Here is a 21,197-nt window from a genome sequence, read left to right as displayed (position 1 = left end):
TTGTATTATTACTTCAAAAGAAATGGTCACGATAACGAGAAATGTCGAAATGATGTGTTATCGTTTATCAAACATATAATTTAGATTAAAACCCGCTGTATAAAACAGCGCAGGAAATAAATAAACTCATTACATATTCATTTGTTAATAGCTCTTACAATACAGTAATTTTTTTTATATTCATTCATTATTCAGTAAAATGTTGATTCAAATTGTTCATCCGTTATTCTTCTTTGCATCAGTCTTTCATTCTTTCTCTTCCAGTTTATATCGACCCATTGATTATACGCAACCACGCATTTGTATTTATTTTCGGAGCAGACAGTCGATCTAATTGTCACTGCTGTCTGCTGCCATTTGAAACTGCGTCTTACGTCAGGTTTTACGTCCAAGAACAACTTCAAAATTCTTTGCTAGCTCCATTTATAAACAGCATATGCAATGAACATTCTTCCGCGAATTTCTCAGCTTTCTCCCCGTGTTATTCATATTTTAGGTAATTTTGTATTTCAAGATTTATGTGTGCCTCATCTGAGACTTGTTTGATCACACATTAAAAACATCATTCTGTTCCGTCACCTTTGCTGTTCATTTATTTTTCACATAGTTGTATAATAGAGTTAAAAATTATTAAATAGGTTGCAATCCAGGCCCTTTTACTCTCCAAGGAACTAACACATATTTGATTGGAACCGGAAAACGGTCAGTGCCAGTAGGCCAACATCTGTTTCTGTGTAAAATTTAGCACCATTTTCACATATACAGGAGAATACTACTTGACACAGGAGATGGACAGGTCCCAGAATACTTTGATTTGCTTCAGTCAGTATTAAAGGAGCAGCAAGCAACCTTGGATCACATTTTAGTTTCCCACTGGCATCCTGATCATGTTGGGGGTGTGGAAAAAATCCAACAATCAATTAACAAAGGTTGTTTACAAATTGTATTTCCCAACATCCAATTCTAACATCAAAAAAATTTGTTTATCAGACTGCAAAGTCTCAAAGTTTCACATTGAGGACAGACCAACAGAATTTGAAAAATTAACAGATGGACAAGAAGTTTCAGTTGAAGGAGCCAATTTAAAGTAAGTCTATCACTATTACATGGGATACTTAGTGAAATAATACAATGTTGTTCATTCCCTAAGAGTGTACCACACACCTGGTCACAGCACTGACCACATTATCCTACATTTGAAGGAAGAGAATTCCTTATTCAGTGGGGACTGTATTTTGGGTGAAGGGACTGCCGTCTTTGAGGACCTGTACGATTACATGAACTCACTGAAAACCATACTTGGCCTTAATCCAAGTAAAATTTATCCTGGACACGGACCGTCGATTGAGGTGAGCCTACATCTAATAACTTTCTGTTCGTTTGTCACTCTATTCGTCTTGTATTTAGGATCCCATTCAACGAATAGAGTACTATATCCATCATCGAAACGAAAGGGAGAGGCAGATTTTAGAATACCTTTCGTCTAACCATGGGAATAAAATGTCTGCCATGGACATTGTCAAGGGTATTTATGAAAATTTAGATTCAAGCCTTTATCTTGCTGCTGAGAGGAACGTTGAGCTTCATCTTAAGAAATTGGAAAAAGAAGGTAAAGTTAAGAAACTTGCGATACTGTGGAGTACAATTTGATCTATTGTTCAAAAAAATATATAGCCCTATTATTGACTCAACTTTCTACAGTGCATGTACTCAAAGTGTTTAATGAGAGACAAAATAGACTGAAGCACCTTGTCTTCAGGGTTAAATTAACCATTTATTTGTCTTTCCCTGTTTAATTTGAAAGTCGCACCTCGGAACACCTTCTAGAATGTATAAAACAGTTGGCGGGAAACTGAGCGACGTTTAAGGGAAAATAGTGTAGGAGGACCATGATTGAGGAAGAAAGGTGACCACGAAGATTAGCTGCTAATGCGGTCTTCGCTGGGGCGGAGGAGGAGGAGGCATACCCCTCAGATTTAGAATAAAGTCCTCTAATATCTCCTTGGTAACCGGTTCACTGATACTTCGACAGACAGCTGAAAATTTTTTTTTTTCCAATTTACGTGTTCAATAAGAATTGCCGATATAAAAACGATGGCACTTGATTTACCTGTAGCAGTATTAAAGCTGTTGGGGAAGCTTTTGTCCGTTCGTTGTCTCATAAAGACCCATTTTCCATTGCCGTTATTCATTTCAAATCGGCATTCAATAATTTTATTGTCAAGGGGGACCATCTCCTTGGTAGCTTTCATTATCGCGAAGGGAGTGTCATTCTTCCCTCCGACAAACAAATGTCCAAGACGTTCTCGCAACATCCTAAAAAACAAAATTAATCAATTTCAACTATGCAAGTCTATTTGTTACAGTGAGATAACGAACTTACCCAGGACGGTTTTCGATAACAATTTTCAGTCGAAAATCAACAGAATTGTGAGAAGGTGGTTTCCACTTCAAGACGGAAGGACACTGACCTGGTGTATAGGTCTATTCATAAAAACACACACCATGTTGGCAATTAAAGATAAATTTAAAATGATTTTGTTGCCGGTATGCAGAATTTTTCTTTTACCTCTTCTATAGGTTGGAAAACGAGACCATCAGGTTCGTGCCCAAGTTTTCTCATAAACTTCTCTCCTAAAAGAGCGGAGGTAGCTGGCACATCCCAAAAATCTTTACGTCGAATGCCGATCGGCTCACGTTCTCGGATAATCCGTCCCGATTTCATGGCAACCACTCGAGGTTCAATAATTTCCTTCTGGAATTAAAAATGATATTCAATCAATCAAAAAGAAAAATCCATGGAATAAATTTAAACACTGTTTACCATGATCGTACGATAGCGGATCGAAAAAGGTTCTTGCAAAACTTGATTCCCTTCCAGAGAGACGAGATCGTAAATCAAATAGCGCGGATGGCGCATCCCGTCAGCCTTATCAATGACCATCTCACCGTCTACTAACGTGTCAACCAAATGACGCTTGCCATCATGCGAAGAGAAGAACGACACACCCTCGATCTGAAACACTGCGTTGTCTCTGTCTATAAAGTAGACTTGTCCTTGTCCCATAATATACATCATGTACCTGCATCCGAACGTGAAAAAGTTTAGAGGTACCGGGTAAGACTATAAAGATAAGATCAATTACCTGGTGCCGTCTGCTTTCCATGACACCATGTAGGGGTTTTTCAGCAGTTGAATGTTCCTTCTATCCATGGAAACTGGCTGGCAACCAGGGAATCCAGATGATTTGAACCCCGTGAGACTTTTGATCCTTTTTTGCACTTCGGTTGTAATCTCCATATCGGTTACCGGCTTGACGTTGGGGATGCCTTCCATGAATATGGCTTTGGTTTGAGCCACTTCTCGTCGTGGTTTTTTCTTCTTGTCACCCGTACTGCCGCCGGCTTGGTCATCATCTTCGTTGTCTTTAATCGTGAACATGACTCTTAGGTTAAGAGCATAGTTTTAATAAAATATACCATCAACAGCTTCTGGTTCTTCTTTGCTGGGGGTATCATCATCAGCCTCGCAATGCCACATTGGCAAGGCAGGAGCAGGTGGGGCGTCATCTATGTCACCATAAAGAGTAAATAGTTCTCTGATATAGTCTTCCTTGTAGATTCCAGGAGGTCTATTATAGAGAGGAAACAAATTTTGTTCGTTAAAGAAAAATTAACAAATTAGTAAATTGTAGTTGAAACTAAAGAGCCCATCTTCGTAAACATTATGTTTTAAATTCAGGCTGATTTATTCATCTGTAGACTAAATGTTATTATGGTTCAAATTGGTGATAGTTACCTTGCTTTAGAAAATTCATTGACTGCAGCTTCCACTGACCAGTCCATGGCCTGTACCAAGTATGAAACAATGAGAAAGCCAGTTCGGTTGAAGCCATGGGTACAGTGGATGCCGATAATTTGTGTAGGATTCTGCGAGATGAATTGTGTGCATAACCTGATGAACAGGTTCACTGTTTCAGGGCTGGGAGTTTCACCATGTCCTTTGCAGCTGAGTTTAACATATTTACATGAATTTTGTTCTACTACATTCTTGTCGTAGAATCTGCTGGTATTGGTAAGATCAATCCAGAGCCCAAGTTTCAACTTCATATTCTTGGCTGATGAAAATACCATTTCAGGGTGAAAAGTATATTCATCGTCGACTTGATTATCGTATCTTGCATCTAGTGGAGTTTTAAACGCTAAAAATTTCTCTCCGACTGTAGAAAAGGCCTTTCGAGGACAGTGCAGCCACCGTTGAGGAATCGGGCCTGGCCCATTGTCAAGATTCCTTTTGCGGCTCATTTTGTCGATTTCAGAAGATTATTGTAAAAATCGACCTGTAGATTTATGGTGACTTATGTTATTCCATTCGTGACGTATAGGTTTTCACTTCTATAAAGCTAAACTTTACGACGTAAAAAATGAGCAACCCGCTGGAGATTCAACGACTACTGACAATGAGTGAAATTAATTGTGCACTCATAGATGGCGCATAATATAGGCGGGCGGGTTTTTCAATTTAAAAACACTTTTTTAAAAAATATGACGATCGCAGTCGTTCTGTGAAGTTTATTCGTCCTCTAATTGCAGAAGTAAACAAACTTCAAATGTCGACCGACATTACAATTTTCAGATCAATTTGTAACTATTTCCGTTTCAGCTCGCAGAGATATGATAGGCTCACCAGTACGCAATGTGGTCAATGTCGATTTCACGATTACATATTCTTTTCCTACCTGAATAAATATTTTGGTAAAAAAAATTTGTGCAAATAAAGAATGTGTTAAATGAGCTATGATAATCGTTTTACCTGAAATTTTGGATAGAATTTGTTACAAATTGCGGCTTTGCAGCCTCTTGCTCGAATCATTGCCTCACTTTCGTCTTTCAACTCAACGAAAAGTATTTCATTCCTGGCACTCCTTCTATAACACTCTCCATGGATTGCAATTGCGTCTTGTTAGTAACTTCTGCTTTGATAACCCATCTACATTTAAAAAAAAGTTATCTTTAATACACAGACTGATTTCTTCATTTATAGACAAAATCATATTCATAGCAAACTTATTAGATACTTATTATTACCCCGTCTTATTTTTTTGTTGCAGCAGAGTTGCAATCGAAATCATTTTTCCGCGAATTTCAGCAAGCCGACTTTCTTCTGATACGTTTTTTGTTGTCTTTTGCTGAAATTCACTAATTACATCAGGGTCTTCCAAAATTTCCATAACTTTCGATAAAGAAATGCGATCTTCACTTTTATGGGCAATCATTGGAATTATCACTAATTGGAAGACGGGAACATCAGCAACGAGTTCTTATATTCAAAGCACACGGTTAGTTTTAATAAAATTTTAAATAATTTTCAATTATTAATACTAGCGTTAACTATTTTTCCGCGCGAGATGTTTCCTTCCGCCGATTTTGGTTTCCCAAAAGGATGAACTTTTCTTTTCATGAAGTAGAAGAAAACACAGCCGGCTGAAAATGTATCACTTTGCTTGGAACCCCTGCCATTTTTGTTTTGGCGTAAAGGAAGTATCTCGGGTGCCATCCAACATTGGGTTCCACGGAAGCCACTCATTGACGTAGAGCCACGGTTATTCGTAACTTTGTTGAATCCGAAATCACCCCATTTCATCAGAACAGGATTCGTTTTTGAAATGAGAATATTCCCTGGTTTGATATCACGATGGATCACCCCCATTGTGTGAATGTAGTGAAGACCTTTGGTGAGCTGAAGAGGACTTCCTCGTCAGGAGGTAGTCTTATCTGGTAGCGGTATTTTACTTCCAAATAGCTGTCAAGATCTGTAGCACATAGCTCAAACACGAGAAATCTAATAGCAATGAAATATAGCCTCAGATATTCAAAAAATAATTTTCAGATTTTGGTTACAACTTATACATTATAATTGCATTCCTTGGTACTAAAAGTTTTAAAATACTGAACCTGAAATCCTTGTTGTCTTCGCAGTGTTCTAGCCGTATCACGTTGTCATGATCGAGTTTATGTAAATTGGCCTCCTCACGTGGATTTACTTGGAATCGTTGAATTCGTTTTACGGCAACATTTCTGCCAAAATAAGTACCATGAAAAACGACACCGTATCCACCTTCCCCTATGATACTGGAGTCGTTATAAGTAAAATTAGCACTGATCAGCGTTTGTTCGGCCGACATTTTAGTTGATGTAACAGGTAACTGAACGGCATAAGCTTATATGAAACTTCTTTGTAGGAAAATGGCGCCAAAGATTTTCTGTCAGAAATTATTTACATTTCTTATCGGACTTGTAAGATTGTTATCATAGATACGGTGCGATACAGGCTACGGACTTGCTTTCCATAAGGTTAGGCTATTATAAAAAAGCGACTGGACGCACGACCACGGTGTCAGCTTGTTATTTTCATTCCAACCCAAGGACAGTTCCATCCCTCCTATACGTTCCTCAGAGGAGACTAAATGCAGAATTTTAATTAGGGAGGAAATTATGTACTCTGTATTAGTATTTTGGATTCACCCTTAGGTTACACACAATAAATGTGTTATTCCAGGATAGAATTACCACACTGTTTCTTCAAGACATTTTAAAGGGGTTTGGTTGCTCTCACCGGGAAGTTAATTTTGCACTCATAGATGGTGGATGTTATGGGATAATAATGATGATAACACAATGATTACCCTCAGCGGTCAAAATTCATCTAGGAAAGAGATGCATTGAAACATTCGATAACTTTCGCCAAATCCAATCGGTCTTCCATCATTTGAATGACAGTTTTTTTGGCAGCATGACCGTCGTTCAATTCTGGAAATAAACAAAATTTTATCTAAGTAAAATAAACGAAGAGAAAAAAGTTACGCTGGTCATAACTTACCATTTTTATTTTCTATGTTTTCACTTAAAATATTTTGCTCGATTAACCGATTTTCTTCACCATAAGGATGGATTCCTCTGGTTAAAAAGTAGAAAAACACGCATCCAGCCGCAAAAATATCGCTGTTTTTAGAACACCGCCCTCCTAATTCATCCCTGTTAAAGAATGGAATGATCTCCTTTGCCAACCAAGCTTTCGTTCCACGGCGCCCGCTCATTGAGGTAGAGCCGCGCTCGTTGGTCAGTTTGCTGTGTCCAAAATCAGCCCATTTCATCTTGACAGAATCCTTGTTGGAAACCAAAATATTTTCTGGCTTGATGTCACGATGGATGATGTCCTTTGAATGAATGTACTCGAGAGCTTGGGTAAGTTGTAACATGACCTTTAACTGATCTGACTCATCGGACAGCACTTGACCTGTGTAAACAGGTTTGCAGTATTCGCGGAGATTTGCATAACAGAGCTCGAAAACAATAAATCTAATGTATTTAACGGAATGTGAGATGATTAAGGTTTTAATTTATTATCTTTAAAAGTTTATTATACCTGAAATCGTCGTTATCCTCGACATGGATAAACTCGACAATATTGCCATGCTTGAGTTGGCGCAAATTGAGCAACTCTCTCGAATTTAATTCGTAGTTGGCGTCAATCAGTTGAATCCGCTTCACAGCCACATCTTGCCCTGAAAAACTGCCACGGAAAACCACTGCATTACCACCTCTACCTATGATATCCTTTCGGCAGAAACTGATTTTCTGATCGTTGAGGACCACCATTTCTTCCCCCATTTCTACTCTCCAGTCCCACGATTGACTGAATGAAATAATAATCGCCCACGAAAGATACGAAAATCTTTGTTCGTTATCTCGGTTTTTCCGTTACTAACACCACTGATATAAACGGTACGGTAATATAGGCCTATATAAACGGCCTCAGTTTTTCATAACCGGTTTGGCAGCATATATGGCACAGGTATCTTTCTTAATTGCTTTGAGAGCAACAGGTTTGAAAACGTTTCTTTTGACTTTTGTTGTCAGCGTTTTTTAACATGTGAAAACTGTTCCCAGGAAGCACAAAGTGAACGATATTTAAAAACAAATGAAAAATGTAAATTAAAAATTAAGTAGTTTGGTTTTCATCATCAGCAGTTGTTATTCACTAACGTTTCAACAAACACATGCTCAAAACCAACAAAGCAGACGATGTTTGCGTTGGAGTTACACGTCAACTTAAAAATCGATTATCACTATCAATTCTCATAATCGATTACTAATCAATTCTTTGTACGCAATTTAATAAAAAGCCAAATTTCAAAATTTGCTTTCAACAGCTTTCAAGAAAGATAAGATAAATGTGAGGACCAGTAGAGCTGGTTTTCATAATGAAAAGTACAATTCTATCCCTTAACTTAAGTTCCTCTGTGAAAATTAAATCTAGAATCTCACTACTCACTAGAGGAATTATTCTGAATTCACACTTGTTAAAAAACACAATAATTTTGTTATTCACGAATGGAATACTATACACGTTGTACAGTGGTCGCCTTCACCAAAGATAATTCTTTCCTTCCGTACGGGTTTATCTTCAATGTTGCTTTCTTGATGGCATATTCTCTGCCAAACTGTAAATATTATATAAGAGTTGATACAATTAAAAACTGAGACTGAAAATCTGGATTAAATATGATTAGTTAAACTTACTTGAAAGAGTTTATGAAACCTTTGGAAATTTTCTGCAAAAGCCTTGGCTTTAATTGTACCAGTGTCATCCTGGAGATCCATAGTGAAAAACTTCATGTTCAATCCAGTATTTTTTTGCCAACGATCGACTATTGGCTGTGAAACAACTCTGGCACGAATCGTCCTTAATTAACAGATGGGAACCGAGAAAATACGGAAACATAAATTTGTTTTCAGAATATTACAATCAACTTAAATTGAATCTTGCCCTTACCCGGAATTCACTCCCTCTTCCAGTCCCGAAATTGGAGTAATGTCCGCCGCGGTTACATACCGTGGAGTGGGTGGAACCACGACTGCCGGCGGAATTGGCTTTGGCTTCAATCCAGCAATTACTTCCGCCAAGGTGATTCTTTGTGCCGGATCCTTGGAAATCATTCCGGCAATGACAGTCTTAGCGAAGTGATCATTTGCAAGTCCTGTTTCAATTTACAATTAAAATATGATTACATCAACAATAAGGACGTTAAAGAAATTCAGTTTTATACTTTCAGCGCTGATGGGGTTGCCCTCCATGACGTTCTTCTTGACGACCGATTTTTTCCCAAATGGATGAGCACGCGTAAAATAATAAAAATAAACACATCCAGCTGAAAAAATGTCGCTTTCTTTCGAATCCGCGCTAGTTCCGTCTCCACTGGAGAGAACTTCCGGTGACATCCAGCACAGAGATTCACTGCTCGAACTCTCAGTTGACGAATCGGACATTTGGTTGAGACCAAATTCGGCCCATTTCATAACGACTGGGGTCGTCAACGATATCAACATGTTCTCCGGCTTGACTTTGCGATAGATGAACCCCTTGGAATGGATGTAATCAAGTCCACTGGACAATTGGCAGAGAACTTCAACGTCTGTCGGCATATGGCCAGTGTAGTCTTGATCGAAAAATCCTTGTAGAGAAGCAGCGCACAGTTCCAACATGAAAAACCTAAGCGAAACAGTTAATAATACTAATTCCACAAATTCCATACACTTCAAATACAATACTTGAACAAGTTGTTTTCTTCCACGTGAAGCAGTTTGACGACATTTTTGTGCTCAACTTGGCTGATGATGAAAACCTCTTCCTTCGTCTTTAATTCGTCGATTCCCACTCGTTTGATGGCGACTTGTTGGTTTTTGTAAGTTCCGCGAAAGACCCACGAAGTGCCGGTGGCATTTCTACCGAGCACACCTTTTGGTGAAACATCAACGAACCAATCCGCTTCCGGCTGTGCCGCCACTACCACCTCCTCGGCTGGTTCCGATTTAATTTCAACCTAACAAATCAGAGATAACCGTTAAAATGAATCTTATCTCTGTACGAAATATTATCACTCGACCATATGTTAGTTCTGCATTTGTTAAACAAACAAATTGACGACAATATTGTATCCCCTTAACATTTTAACCCAATTAATATGAAAGACAAATCTCACCTTTACGTCCATACTCAGCAATTGGGGCAACTTAATTTTCAAGTGAAACAGCAATCGGCTGAGAATCAAAAAGCTGTACGTCTAACCTGAACGTAGGATGGACTGTGTCTGAACAAGTGAGCATCCAGAGAATATTACTAGGAAGAAGAAATAGTTGGACATCTTTCAAACGTTTGACCAAGTATATCTCCCAAGGGTATTTAGTCATCAAAGAACGTTTCAATTTTCAGAATTGTTTATTAAGACGTCATTTTACATAGAATTGTGTATATTCGTTTTTAAAAAGATTAAGGTAAATTTAGCGATGGCGAAACCATTCGAAGGAATTCGTTCAGCCAATCTTGGCACTTTTTCAATGTGGCTAGTATGGGTGTGGTGGTCCCGTTGTACGGATGCTTCTGGGCCAAGGAAAGCAATTTCTGCGGAGAGGTGCGAACTGTGCCGATGGCCAGTTTTTCCTTCGGGTCGGCTGGAACGCTTCCGGTCGTCCGGATTGCCTCCATGCGCCCGGAGTTGTTCTCCACAGCTTCAAAGGTGTAAACACGACCGTCGCGTGAGAAACGAGCGACGAGAAACCATTTCTGGAAATAAATGTTGTCTTCGTTCCTGGTGATGGACAACAGGAAGTTGCCGATGGAAGAGAATTCCGCCGGTTTGGTGTACAAGAAAATTTCGCAATCGCCGACCACGTCATCCAGCTCTTCACAATCTTCCACACGGTTCGTTGGCTTCTTAGTAATTATTGTCATATTTTTAAATTGAATTGTCACCGCCTTCCGGAATCCTTCAAAGTTCATTCATTATTGAAATGATTAGATTTATTGTAATTGAATATACTTGCCTTTCGTTATAGGAATAGGTTTCACCGCCAACTATCGCCCAGGTATATCTGAACTGCCAATAAGTCAACTGGACAGTATCCGCATAGTTTGACTTGGAAGTTGGAACTTTCGGTTGTTGCCTAACGCAAGTCTCTTTTTATCTTTCACCTGCGTATCGCCTACGCTAAATTTAACAAACTAAACATCACCTTAGATAACGAACCATCTTATCAAGTTGTGTGACGCGCGTTTGACTCGGCATCAATATTCAACCCTTGAATTATTGATGTGTTTATTATTTAATGTGTTAAATTTCTCGTCACATCAAGGTCGTTAAAACAATGAACCTTCGGGTTTATCGGATGTACGTCAATACGAATGTCATCAAAATTCTATCCGGTATATACGTATAAGGACACTATTCACCTAAATTCACTATGATGTGAATGTGAACATCCTGTTAACTCCATTCTCATTGGTTTCGTAATTTTTTGGTATAAAGTTTAAATTTATTAGTTTAGAGTTAATAAGTCATATAAAAAAAAGCTGGCTGGTATATGTGGATTATTGCGGATGTGGCGGTGATGATTAGATTAACGTACGACATTATCATCTTGGGGAAAACAAAACCGCAAAGGGTTATATAGAATGTGAAATTCAGTGGGAGTATGTGAATGCGCGATACGTTTTCTCAATTTGATTTGACTTGAAGTAGCATTATTTTATTAGACGTTTGAGAGAGACAAATACCAGTCATGTCTTTATAGATTTGGATATAATTCAAAGTGCAAAATAATATAACATGGGGAATTCTAATAGCAGAGGCAGCAACTGCTGGGAGCCGAATAGTCCACCCCATTCTCACGTCACACCATCTGACAAAATTGTTCCAGCTGCACAAAATGGCAAGAAATGTTTCAAATTAAATTTTTGATCACGTGAAATAACATTGATGACTTATTGTTTTGTTCCAATAATAGATTACAATATTAATGTTCAGCCAGTTGAAAAGAAACCGGCTGCGCTGATTTGCATAGCTCTCTACGACTATGAAACCAGAACCGATGGCGATCTGGCCTTTCAAACCGACGATCTTTTGGAAATCCTTGAAAAAAGCGATACAGATTGGTGGAGGGCCCGGAATAAAATCTCCGGAATGGAAGGCTACATTCCGTCCAACTACGTAGCCCCATTGAAATCTGTCGAAGCCGAACCGTATTTATAAAAAGATCATATCTTATTCACTATAATATGGCACTTAACATCTACAAATTTTTCTCAACAGATGGTATTTTGGAAAAATTCAAAGAATTGATGCCGAAAAATTGTTGCTTCAAACGGTCAACAAAGATGGTTCCTTTCTCATTCGTGAATCTGAAAGCGCTTTAAACGATTATTCTCTTTCAAGTAATTTAGAATAATATCTTTTGTTAAATGAGCATTATAACCGAAACAATTTGCATAATTGCAGTCCGATTCAATCAAGAAGTGAGGCACTACCGCGTCAAGCAAACTCTCGTTAACGATGAGACAGTCTATTACGTCACCCGAAGACGGACGTTTTTGACTCTACAGTTGTTGATTGAACACTATTCCGGCAACGCTGAAGGACTCGTTACTCCTCTCAGCAAGCCTTGTTGTAAGAAGGTATGATACATAATAAGGAATAATTCATCTAAAATGATTAGTTCATTTTAATTATTAAATGTACTGTATAATTAAAGGCGATTGGAGCACCTCTGACGTATACCTTGTCTTATGACACGTACGACAACTGGGAAATTTCACGATCGTCGCTCAAATTCGAACGTCTTTTAGGACAGGGTCAGTTCGGTCAAGTTCATCAGGGCCTGTGGAACGGAAGGGTGCCCGTCGCCATCAAAAGCCTTAAAACAGGTATACATAAACAATTAATTCTTATATCACTTTGAGTTTTTACCTGGACAGAAATGAATAATTAAACATTTTACAGGAACAATGTCGCCCAAAGATTTCCTGGCCGAAGCCCAGCTGATGAAGCAAATCCAGCACGACAAATTGATCCGCTTGTACGCCGTCTGCACGACCCAAGAGCCCATCTACATCGTCACCGAGCTGATGAAGAACGGGAGCTTGCTGGACTACCTCAGGGGCAACAAAGGCCGTCACGCCAAACTGGAGAAGCTCAACGACTACGCCATCCAGATAGCGACGGGCATGGCTTACCTCGAGTCGCAGAACTACATCCATCGCGATCTGGCCGCCCGCAACGTCCTGGTCGGCCAGAAAGGCGCCATCGTCAAAATCGCCGATTTCGGACTGGCCCGGGTCATCATCGAGGAGGAATACGAGGCCCGGGCCGGTGCCAAATTCCCACTCAAATGGACAGCGCCGGAAGCACTCAACTACGGCAAATTCACCATCAAATCGGACGTCTGGTCCTTTGGCATTCTGCTCAGTGAACTGATTACTTACGGCCAAATTCCTTACCCTGGTATATCTGTCTTAGATAACCTTATATAATCAATTAACGTAATTCAATTAATTATTTGATTTTTTTCCAGGAATGTCTAATAGCGAAGTCATGCAGCAGATTGAGATGAATTACAGGATGCCCATGCCGGACAAATGCCCGCTGTCTTGGTATTTGATTATGTTGAAAACGTGGGATTACGATCCGATCAAACGACCGACTTTCGACGCTTTGAAATCCATGTTCGAGGATTTGCTGTTCAACGATGGACACAATTACAAGGAGACGAACGAAATCTTTTGAACGAATTATTTTTCCCGAATCTGTCTGACATATGTTATCGATGATGTAATGGAACACGTTTCTAATAAATTGGAATTTTGTAATTATAAGCTGTATAAACTACAATGCGGTTCATTGAAAATTAACATCTTTTCAAAACCATTAAAAATTGAGTCCTCAGTGAAAATTAAATCTAACGCTGTTACTTTAAAGATCTTGTACAGTGGTTGCCTTCCCCAAAGATAATTCTTTCGTATTATCGTAAGCGTTTTCTTTTAATGTTGCTCGCTTGATGGCATATTCTTTGCCAACCTGTTTTAATAATAATATAACAGTAAGTAACAAACGCAATTAAAAACAAGACGACTGAATGATGAAAATCTGGCTTAATTAGTACTTACTTGAAATTGGTTATAGAACCTTTCGAAATTTTTTGAAAAAGCCTGGGCTTTAATTTCACCAGTGTCATCTCGGAGAAGCACAGTAAAAAACTTCATGTCAAATCCAGCATTTTTTTTCCAATTTCCTATTTTTGACTTTGAAACAACTCTGGCACGAATCGTCCTTATTAATTAACAGATGGGAATCAAGACGGAAACATAAATTGGTTTTTCAGACTATTACAATCACCTTAAATTTAATCTTGCTCTTACCCGGAATTCACTCCCGGTTCCAGTGCCGAAATTGGAGTAATGTCGTCAGCGGTTACGTACCGAGGAGTGGGTGGAGACACGACTGGTGGACTTGGCTGCTGCGGAATCGGTTGCAATCCAGCAATTACTTCCGCCAAAGTGATTCTTTGTGCCGGTTCTTTGGCAATCATTCTGGAAATGACAGTCTTAGCAAAGTGATCATTTGCAAGTCCTGTTTCAATTTACAATTAAAATATGATTACATCAACAATATGACGTTAAAAAAATTAAGTTTTATACTTTCAGCGCTGATGGGGTTGCCCTCCATGACGTTCTTCTTGACGACTGATTTTTTCCCAAACGGATGAGCACGCGTAAAATAATAAAAATAAACGCATCCAGCTGAAAAAATATCGCTTTCTTTCGAATCCATGCAAATTCCGTCTGCACAGGCGAGAACTTCCGGTGACATCCAGCACAGAGATTCACTGCTGGAACTCTCAGTTGACGAATCGGACATTTGGTTGAGACCAAAATCGGCCCATTTCATAACGACAGGGGTCGTCAACGATATCAACATGTTCTCCGGTTTGACTTTACGATAGATGAACCCCTTGGAATGGATGTAATCAAGTCCACTAGACAATTGGCAGAGAACTTCAACGTCTGTCGGCATCGGTCCATTGTAGTCTTGATCGAAAAATCCTTGAAGAGAAGCAGCGCACAGTTCCAGTGTGAAAAACCTAAGCGAAACAGTTAATGCTACTAAACAATAATTTGACAGACTTGAAATACAATACTTGAACAAGTTTTCTTTCACGTGAAGCAGTTTGACGACATTTGTGTGCTCAAGTTGGCTGATCAAAACGTTCTCCTTCGTCTCTTCTACTTCATCGATTCCCACTCGTTTGATGGCAACTTGTTGGTTGTTGTAAGTTCCTCGAAAGACCCACGAAGTACCGGTGTCATTTCTACCGAGCACACCTTTTGGTGAAACATCAACGAACCAATGCACTTCCGGCCGTGCCGCCATTTCCACTTCAGCCGGTTCCGATTTCATTTCAACCTAACGTTCGATTATTATCCTACGATCCTACCATTAGTATGAATCTCTATATGATTGAATATATACTTGCCCAGCGTTAGGAATATTTGTTCCACTAACAACTATATTACCTGAACTGTCAATTAGTAATCGAATAACTGGCCGGTTTGGAAGTTGGAACTCGGTGGCTGCCTCAACACGAAAGCAAGCTGCCTTTTATCTATCACCTGCGGCTCTACGCTACATTTAACGGACTGCATGTATCATCTGTAGATAACGGACTATCTTATCGAACTATGTCGACTACGCCGTTTTGACTCAGCGACTATATTCAACCCTTAAATTATTGATATGTTTTACATTTTAATGCGGTCAATTTCTCGTCACATCAAGGTCGTTAAAACTTAAAACAATGACGATACGGACGAATTGGAATTTTGTAATAAGATGTAAACTACAATGTATCATATCATTGAAATTTACACGATTGAAAATTGAATTTGGGCGCGTGTGTGATGTGCTGTCGTTTTTGTTCATTTGGTAACTTTGATCTTCGTATGGCTACTCTACGGTTTATATTCTGAATGGCACATGACATGGACATTATTTCACTTAGCATCATCAAGTTAAAGTGATTCTGAATCTTCGATTCGAAATGCCGGAGAACTTTGATGAACTTGAGGTCGTAACATGTTGACGACTTCAGTTAAAGGAATCCTGTCCTCTGGCTTGGATTTCGTCATGTTGGAGATAATTTCACGGGCGAAATGATTCTGGTCGAGTCCTAATTTGCATATTGTCATCGTCGTGAAATTGTTTGATTATTTAGCGCATTTGTTTAAATAATTAAAAAAAAAAACTTACTGCTCTGATTGGCCGGGTTGGGTTTGCCGCGCATCACATTTGAAATAATTAAATTCTTGGAGCCGAAAAGGTGCAATCCGTTGGTCAAAAAGGTGAAAAAGACCAAACCCAAAGCGAATATGTCACTCCGCATTGTACCTCGACCTTTGTTGGCTCCCTCAACATCGTTTTTACTATAAGGTTGATCCTCCAATGCCAGAATTTCTGGCGCCTATCAACAGTATTTTAAAAATGATCAACTCTAAAATCATACGATAATTGAATTTGTTTTACCATCCAATATTGGGTGCCTTTGATCCCACTGATCGAGAAGGTTCCTCTTTGATTCACAGGTTTGCACAGACCAAAGTCGGCCAATTTGATAAGCACAGGCTGAGTGATGGAGATCATCATGTTCTCCGGTTTGATGTCTCGATGGACCAGGTTCATCGAGTGAATGTACTGCAGACCTTTGGCCATTTGTAAAAGGACTTCCTGGTCAGAAGGTAGAGCCCCCTTGTATTTCCTGAGGTCTCTGTCCGGTAAAAAGCACTGGTCCAGGGATGCGGCACACAGTTCCAGAACATAATACCTATTACGTAATAATATGTTAATTTCTGTTGTGTATACAAATTATGCAAGATCATTTACCTGAAAGTTAAGTCGTCTTCGGCGTGAAAGAGTTTGACGACATTGGGATGGTCTAGACTGGCCAAAGCGTCTTCTTCTCTCTTCTGGAAATCTTCGTCTTTTCGCAGGCTGGCCAACTGGACGCGTTTAACAGCGACGGGGTTCTTGTCCAGGCCAAAAGAGCCACGAAAGACGAAACCGGCCGTCCCTTTGCCGAGGATTTCATTGTCGTCATAGCTGAGACTATCACTGACGATTTTGGTTTTGTCCATGACTAGTGGTGAAAGACGAGTGAGCTAATAACTATAGGATATTAAAATCAAGACCGTGTAGAGAGTTGCTAGCGACGCCACCGTCTATATTATAAAAGGCTGATACCGTATCATTCTTATATTATAAATACGATTTCAGCGGGCGGCTGCTCTGCGGTTCAAACTCGACCTAGTTGCGGTGTCCCGGTTGCCGTCAGAGTGTATAATACAGCAGTTGATCACGTCTCTCCACACTTTGTCCTTATCTCAGATTTTGTGGGTTGCCCAATAAAATTTCGAGTGCAATTGTTATTTTTGAAGAGAATATTGCGCCACGGTTGTCGTATGCGGCCCTTCAACACCCAGATGTGAAACTTGCCTAATCTGCCCGCTAATTCAAACTTCAAAGAAAGATAAAAACTGGGCGCAATTAAAACTTTTTATTGCACCAACCGCTCTGTTAAACTTTTGCTCACGAGTTGGAACACCGTGTCAGACAACCTATACTATTATCTTTTTTAAAATGGATTTATATTATTTGACGTGTTTTCGATCTGCTTATTATAAGCTTCTGCTATAACAGCCTTCTGGCTGGTTAAAGATAACACAAGCGGAATCCCTTATATCAGTGCCTTTAGTATAATGCTGATTGAATTGAATAGATACTGCTGAAACTCGGTAGTGTATCGCTCCGCCCAGAAAAAGATTAGCAATAACTTGGCGCCAATTTTTTTATATAAAGGAGACTCGTGCAAGTGATTGAACCGGATCTAGTTGAAAATGGGGCTGAAGTGTGTTACTCCGAATGACAAAAGTTTTCTTTTCGACATTAAAAAAAATCTTGGAAGAGGTGGCTTTGGGTTCGTTTTTAAAGGAAAGTATAATGGACAAGAAGTAGCTGTAAAGCGCATTGAACTGCTCAAATTACAAGATTCAAGAGAAGAAACTGCTTTACAAAAATTCGATCACGAAAATGTGGTCAAGTTATACCATCACAGGGATGACGAAAATTTCAGGTAGGCTATATATATGTAGTTTGTTTTATAAACAATGTGGATTTGATATTTATTATTATATCTGTATCATTAACAAATGTTGGTAGGTATTTTGCATTTGAGCTGTGTGCTGCAGACCTCAGTGCATTTTGTAAAGGAAAATACAAAGCCACACCGGCCACACCCATGCCCTCTGACGCTGAAGTGCTTCTCCAGCTGGCCACAGGACTTGAGCACATTCATTCGATGAATATAATTCATCGTGATATTAAACCAGGGAATATCCTCATTTCGAAAACAAATCCCGTTGTGATGAAATGGGCTGATTTCGGATTGAGCAAACCTACCAATAGCCGTGGCTCTGCCTCATTGAGTGGCTTCCGCGGAACCAAACGTTGGATGGCACCCGAGATACTTCGTCGACGTCCACGGGGTTCTCAACAAAGCGACATATTTTCAACCGGCTGTGTTTTTTTCTATTTTCTGACACGAGGGGTCCACCCTTTTGGTAAAAACAATAATGATGATATAAATACCAACATCTTAGGAGACAACCCAGTTAATTCTAATGGTAAACAAAAATTCACGTTCCGTCATTTAACCATCACGACGACGACGTTTTTCTTATAATATATTTCATTTGATTATTGCAGCTCTTCCTGACAGAAATTTGGCTAAAATCATCATCATTAAAATGATTGCCCACAAAAGTGTGGACAGAATTTCATTGGCGGAAATAATCAACATTTTGAGAGGTTATGTCACTTTGGGAAATTCTTTGGAAGACGCTCGTGTGGAGTCTCAGTCTCAGTCATCAGCACAAACCACCACCCCCCCGTTGGTCAAGAGGCCACAGATTAAAAAAACAAAACTTTCAAACCAAAAACCGGAAAATACAATTTTGATTGCTGACCTCTTTCTTCAAAAGAGGAAAAAACCAAGGTAATTAATTGAAGTCTCTATATAATTCTTTGCCATTCACTTGGATGATCCTGAAAAAGACTGCATTGAATTTAACATGCGCTTTTAAATATAGGTGGGCTATCAAAGCTCGGGTTACCATAAAGTCGAAACCTTATTACCAGGAAAGGTATGAAGGAAATGAACTTGTACAAGGAAAGAAATGTTTTTTCGTTATGTTGGAAGATGGAAGCGGCAAAAATATTAAAGCACGAGCTTGCTCGTACAAACTTTTTAAGAAATTCTATTCGAAATTCCAAGTAAGTTTCTTTTTCTCTATTCGGTGTGTATCATCAATGCATTAAAAAAACAATTTTTATCAACTCTTTTATTTAAGGAAGGGAAAGAATATTTAATCAAGAAAGCTGGCTTCGACAAAAGTGGCGAGGAACCCATATTATCCTTGCTAGACAAGACAGAAGTTATTTTGTTGTAGGAATTAAAACTCGGTAAAAATTAATTTTTTCTGCAGTGGAGTTTTCTGTTCTTTCTAAACATTTGGTTTGGCATTTACTACTTTCTTTTTTTAACTTTAACTGATTAAGTTTTAATTTTAACCTTTAACTGCCTCTTGCCTGATGATATAGTTTTTAACTTGTGTTTTTATTTTAGTATTCTTTCTTTTTAATCATGTTAACGTGACGTCAAGTAGTCAATACATTTACTATGTTCAGAACATGCGATTGTAACTTAACACACCAAAAAATAAGTTGCTACATACAGTAATTACGCATTCGATAAGGTAATTTAAAAAGGTTTATTGCACTGACCTTCTATATTGATTGGAAATTTTGCGGACGAGTTGATAATAACGTGTCGGACAACTTGCAATCTTGCTTTTAAAAATGCCTTGATCATTTGACGCATTTCCTACTTGCTTATTGTCAAAAAACAAATTTTCATCTATTGACATGGCAACCGCGAAAATGTGTGTTCCCCTCCGATATTTAATCTCTTGCTGTACGCCTCGTCCCATGCTCATGAGGAAAAGGTAACTTTTGATTAAATTTTATTGCTAGAAAGCTATAGATATTTTATGTAGTTGAGTTAAAACATATGAAGTATATTTGACATTTTACTGAGGAGGAAGTTGACTACTGAAATAATTGGGTTTCTTCCGTCTCTTGTGATCGGTTTTCTTCGTTAATCACGGTATCCTGATTTCTTTTAGTTGGGTGGGGTGCTGAACTGGTGGCTAGGCTAGTGGGGAGGGGGGTTCTTGAAATGCGTGTTATATTGTTACCAACTTTGTTGGCAGTGTAAAAAATAATCCGATAATATTTTATAGGTATGGGATACGTGATACAGGGGTGAATTCCCTTTCAGAAAAAAATAGGTTGCTTCAGCAATACGCATTCGATTCGGTTATAAATAAAGACTGTAGGGCTACGATTGAAAATGCCAAGTATTTGCAGATTTTAGTAGCTTTGCACCTTACAACTGCGTTCAACGCCGTAATAGTGGATTATTGCAATTGCAGGTCGGGGAAAGGTTCTGCTCCATGTTAGCTTTGATTTTTGAGTCCACAAACTAAAATTGAAATAGATGTTACCAAATTGCAACCATCTTTAACAACACAAAATGGATTACTTTTACCGCCAGATCGGAATCCATCTGCGATTGGGAAATCATATAATTGTCCCCAATGATTGAAGCCGGAGCTGAAGTAGCAAAAGGCCGGACGTGAATTAGTTTAGGGACTGGCGGTGATGGGGGCGGCTCCTGTTTCTTAGACTGGTACCAACTAAAACACCAACGAACCAAAAAGAAATAAAATATTTCAGCTGCGCTGAGGATACTGAAGCCGAAACCCAAGCCCAGCAGTCCACCAGTAGCCGCTATAATAAATGATAGGAATATAAAAATTAAGTGAATAGGAATGTTCTCTATTTATAGTATAATAACCAAATACTCTCACAAAGAAATCCGACCATGTCGTCCGCTCCTTCATAATGTAACACAACCCAGTAACCCATTGAAAGTAGACATTTAACTTGACGAAATTTTTCCTGAATAAGTTGAGAGCTATTTATTTATTATATTTTCTAAAATGATTGACTATACTTGGCGTAAATTTTCAGATCAGTTTGATTCATGTTGCGAAATTCAGGCCGATCGATGACGGTAGGAGGATATTCCCAAACAGAATTGGGAAACGTTCCGGTAGAAATTTCGCTCTTATACCAAACGGTAGTGCACACGTCAGGGCAGTAACACACATTTGAATCCATCTCTTTTTTGGC

General features: G+C 39.0%; 9 protein-coding genes across 12 annotated transcripts; 3 read left to right on the top strand and 6 right to left on the bottom strand.

Annotated features, from left to right (window-relative positions):
- The first annotated feature begins 316 nt into the window (after window positions 1-316).
- Window positions 317-1,775, top strand: LOC124343756 (beta-lactamase-like protein 2 homolog). Its single transcript, XM_046797227.1, has 6 exons — window positions 317-496; window positions 639-702; window positions 766-929; window positions 991-1,087; window positions 1,151-1,349; window positions 1,408-1,775. The coding sequence occupies exons 1-6, from the start codon at window positions 442-444 to the stop codon at window positions 1,648-1,650; spliced, it is 822 nt and encodes a 273-aa protein (XP_046653183.1). The 5' UTR covers window positions 317-441; the 3' UTR covers window positions 1,651-1,775.
- Window positions 1,750-4,459, bottom strand: LOC124343634 (mRNA-capping enzyme-like). Of its 2 annotated transcripts, none has more exons than XM_046797038.1 (8): window positions 3,800-4,459; window positions 3,481-3,632; window positions 3,147-3,426; window positions 2,825-3,083; window positions 2,570-2,755; window positions 2,384-2,484; window positions 2,111-2,316; window positions 1,750-2,036 (listed from the first exon to the last, which is right to left on the bottom strand). In XM_046797038.1, the coding sequence occupies exons 1-8, from the start codon at window positions 4,303-4,305 to the stop codon at window positions 1,927-1,929; spliced, it is 1,800 nt and encodes a 599-aa protein (XP_046652994.1). In that variant the 5' UTR covers window positions 4,306-4,459; the 3' UTR covers window positions 1,750-1,926. The 2 variants fall into 2 exon arrangements, with proteins under 2 accessions (XP_046652994.1, XP_046652995.1); XM_046797039.1 differs by having other exon boundaries at window positions 3,147-3,417.
- An 81-nt stretch (window positions 4,460-4,540) lies between these two features.
- LOC124343754 (serine/threonine-protein kinase/endoribonuclease IRE1-like) lies at window positions 4,541-8,186 on the bottom strand. Of its 2 annotated transcripts, XR_006919303.1 has the most exons (7): window positions 7,427-8,186; window positions 6,881-7,359; window positions 5,956-6,810; window positions 5,383-5,842; window positions 5,089-5,320; window positions 4,814-4,990; window positions 4,541-4,739 (listed from the first exon to the last, which is right to left on the bottom strand). XR_006919303.1 is itself a non-coding variant. In XM_046797225.1 (6 exons), the coding sequence occupies exons 1-3, from the start codon at window positions 7,669-7,671 to the stop codon at window positions 6,707-6,709; spliced, it is 828 nt and encodes a 275-aa protein (XP_046653181.1). In that variant the 5' UTR covers window positions 7,672-8,177; the 3' UTR covers window positions 4,541-4,739; window positions 4,814-4,990; window positions 5,089-5,320; window positions 5,383-6,706. The 2 variants fall into 2 exon arrangements, 1 of the variants encoding a protein (XP_046653181.1); XM_046797225.1 differs by having other exon boundaries at window positions 5,383-6,810; window positions 7,427-8,177.
- A 725-nt stretch (window positions 8,187-8,911) lies between these two features.
- LOC124344445 (serine/threonine-protein kinase/endoribonuclease IRE1-like) lies at window positions 8,912-10,055 on the bottom strand. The gene is made up of 3 exons (XM_046797988.1): window positions 10,044-10,055; window positions 9,613-9,884; window positions 8,912-9,553 (listed from the first exon to the last, which is right to left on the bottom strand). Exons 1-3 carry the CDS (start codon window positions 10,053-10,055, stop codon window positions 9,058-9,060), a joined length of 780 nt encoding a protein of 259 aa, XP_046653944.1. The 3' UTR covers window positions 8,912-9,057.
- A 203-nt stretch (window positions 10,056-10,258) lies between these two features.
- Window positions 10,259-10,997, bottom strand: LOC124343808. Its single transcript, XM_046797298.1, has 2 exons — window positions 10,886-10,997; window positions 10,259-10,827 (listed from the first exon to the last, which is right to left on the bottom strand). Exon 2 carries the CDS (start codon window positions 10,790-10,792, stop codon window positions 10,331-10,333), a length of 462 nt encoding a protein of 153 aa, XP_046653254.1. The 5' UTR covers window positions 10,793-10,827; window positions 10,886-10,997; the 3' UTR covers window positions 10,259-10,330.
- A 553-nt stretch (window positions 10,998-11,550) lies between these two features.
- LOC124343650 (tyrosine-protein kinase Src42A-like) lies at window positions 11,551-13,702 on the top strand. The gene is made up of 7 exons (XM_046797064.1): window positions 11,551-11,769; window positions 11,845-12,079; window positions 12,150-12,271; window positions 12,336-12,511; window positions 12,589-12,760; window positions 12,837-13,337; window positions 13,408-13,702. Exons 1-7 carry the CDS (start codon window positions 11,667-11,669, stop codon window positions 13,617-13,619), a joined length of 1,521 nt encoding a protein of 506 aa, XP_046653020.1. The 5' UTR covers window positions 11,551-11,666; the 3' UTR covers window positions 13,620-13,702.
- Window positions 13,691-15,470, bottom strand: LOC124343689 (serine/threonine-protein kinase/endoribonuclease IRE1-like). Of its 2 annotated transcripts, XM_046797120.1 has the most exons (6): window positions 15,407-15,470; window positions 15,031-15,315; window positions 14,531-14,973; window positions 14,252-14,462; window positions 14,000-14,162; window positions 13,691-13,910 (listed from the first exon to the last, which is right to left on the bottom strand). In XM_046797120.1, the coding sequence occupies exons 2-6, from the start codon at window positions 15,288-15,290 to the stop codon at window positions 13,806-13,808; spliced, it is 1,182 nt and encodes a 393-aa protein (XP_046653076.1). In that variant the 5' UTR covers window positions 15,291-15,315; window positions 15,407-15,470; the 3' UTR covers window positions 13,691-13,805. The 2 variants fall into 2 exon arrangements, with proteins under 2 accessions (XP_046653076.1, XP_046653075.1); XM_046797119.1 differs by having other exon boundaries at window positions 15,031-15,450.
- Window positions 15,471-15,698: 228 nt separating this feature from the next.
- LOC124343733 (serine/threonine-protein kinase/endoribonuclease ire-1-like) lies at window positions 15,699-17,121 on the bottom strand. The gene is made up of 4 exons (XM_046797190.1): window positions 16,770-17,121; window positions 16,413-16,710; window positions 16,140-16,350; window positions 15,699-16,059 (listed from the first exon to the last, which is right to left on the bottom strand). Exons 1-4 carry the CDS (start codon window positions 17,018-17,020, stop codon window positions 15,902-15,904), a joined length of 918 nt encoding a protein of 305 aa, XP_046653146.1. The 5' UTR covers window positions 17,021-17,121; the 3' UTR covers window positions 15,699-15,901.
- A 658-nt stretch (window positions 17,122-17,779) lies between these two features.
- LOC124344444 (serine/threonine-protein kinase/endoribonuclease ire-1-like) lies at window positions 17,780-19,390 on the top strand. Its single transcript, XM_046797986.1, has 5 exons — window positions 17,780-18,015; window positions 18,102-18,388; window positions 18,648-18,831; window positions 19,031-19,214; window positions 19,292-19,390. The coding sequence occupies exons 1-5, from the start codon at window positions 17,780-17,782 to the stop codon at window positions 19,388-19,390; spliced, it is 990 nt and encodes a 329-aa protein (XP_046653942.1).
- Window positions 19,391-21,197: the final 1,807 nt, after the last annotated feature.

The sequence above is a fragment of the Daphnia pulicaria genome, chromosome 6 (genome assembly GCF_021234035.1).
Source record: "Daphnia pulicaria isolate SC F1-1A chromosome 6, SC_F0-13Bv2, whole genome shotgun sequence".
Classification (NCBI taxonomy): Eukaryota; Metazoa; Arthropoda; class Branchiopoda; order Diplostraca; family Daphniidae; genus Daphnia; species Daphnia pulicaria.
The sequence above is the reverse complement of the archived record's forward strand: the minus strand, read 5'-3'. Positions and strand labels throughout refer to the sequence as shown.

Bases quoted from the DNA above. Each gene is read 5' to 3' on its own strand.
- LOC124344444 (XM_046797986.1), top strand. From the start codon at position 17,780: ATGGGGCTGAAGTGTGTTACTCCGAATGACAAAAGTTTTCTTTTCGAC. The intron at 18,016-18,101 runs GTAGGCTATATA...AAATGTTGGTAG, and splicing joins AGGGATGACGAAAATTTCAG to GTATTTTGCATTTGAGCTGT. The intron at 19,215-19,291 runs GTAAGTTTCTTT...CTTTTATTTAAG, and splicing joins AATTCTATTCGAAATTCCAA to GAAGGGAAAGAATATTTAAT.
- LOC124343754 (XM_046797225.1), bottom strand. From the start codon at position 7,671: ATGGGGGAAGAAATGGTGGTCCTCAACGATCAGAAAATCAGTTTCTGC. The intron at 7,360-7,426 runs GTATAATAAACT...TAAATACATTAG, and splicing joins GAGGATAACGACGATTTCAG to ATTTATTGTTTTCGAGCTCT. The intron at 6,811-6,880 runs GTAAGTTATGAC...GTTTATTTCCAG, and splicing joins AAACATAGAAAATAAAAATG to AATTGAACGACGGTCATGCT.
- LOC124343733 (XM_046797190.1), bottom strand. From the start codon at position 17,020: ATGGACAAAACCAAAATCGTCAGTGATAGTCTCAGCTATGACGACAAT. The intron at 16,711-16,769 runs GTAAATGATCTT...ATTACGTAATAG, and splicing joins GAAGACGACTTAACTTTCAG to GTATTATGTTCTGGAACTGT. The intron at 16,351-16,412 runs GTAAAACAAATT...TACTGTTGATAG, and splicing joins AAGGCACCCAATATTGGATG to GCGCCAGAAATTCTGGCATT.
- LOC124343634 (XM_046797038.1), bottom strand. From the start codon at position 4,305: ATGAGCCGCAAAAGGAATCTTGACAATGGGCCAGGCCCGATTCCTCAA. The intron at 3,633-3,799 runs GTAACTATCACC...TCTCTATAATAG, and splicing joins AATGAATTTTCTAAAGCAAG to ACCTCCTGGAATCTACAAGG. The intron at 3,084-3,146 runs GTAATTGATCTT...GTTCGGATGCAG, and splicing joins TGGAAAGCAGACGGCACCAG to GTACATGATGTATATTATGG.
- LOC124343689 (XM_046797120.1), bottom strand. From the start codon at position 15,290: ATGAAATCGGAACCGGCTGAAGTGGAAATGGCGGCACGGCCGGAAGTG. The intron at 14,463-14,530 runs GTATAAAACTTA...AAATTGAAACAG, and splicing joins CAACCCCATCAGCGCTGAAA to GACTTGCAAATGATCACTTT. The intron at 13,911-13,999 runs GTAAGTACTAAT...TTATTAAAACAG, and splicing joins GGTTCTATAACCAATTTCAA to GTTGGCAAAGAATATGCCAT.
- LOC124343650 (XM_046797064.1), top strand. From the start codon at position 11,667: ATGGGGAATTCTAATAGCAGAGGCAGCAACTGCTGGGAGCCGAATAGT. The intron at 12,080-12,149 runs GTATTTATAAAA...TTTTCTCAACAG, and splicing joins AAATCTGTCGAAGCCGAACC to ATGGTATTTTGGAAAAATTC. The intron at 12,272-12,335 runs GTAATTTAGAAT...GCATAATTGCAG, and splicing joins AAACGATTATTCTCTTTCAA to TCCGATTCAATCAAGAAGTG.
- LOC124343808 (XM_046797298.1), bottom strand. From the start codon at position 10,792: ATGACAATAATTACTAAGAAGCCAACGAACCGTGTGGAAGATTGTGAA.
- LOC124343756 (XM_046797227.1), top strand. From the start codon at position 442: ATGAACATTCTTCCGCGAATTTCTCAGCTTTCTCCCCGTGTTATTCAT. The intron at 703-765 runs GTCAGTGCCAGT...TCACATATACAG, and splicing joins TTGATTGGAACCGGAAAACG to GAGAATACTACTTGACACAG. The intron at 930-990 runs GTTGTTTACAAA...TTTGTTTATCAG, and splicing joins CCAACAATCAATTAACAAAG to ACTGCAAAGTCTCAAAGTTT.
- LOC124344445 (XM_046797988.1), bottom strand. The intron at 9,554-9,612 runs GTATTGTATTTG...TGTTTCGCTTAG, and splicing joins GAAGAAAACAACTTGTTCAA to GTTTTTCATGTTGGAACTGT.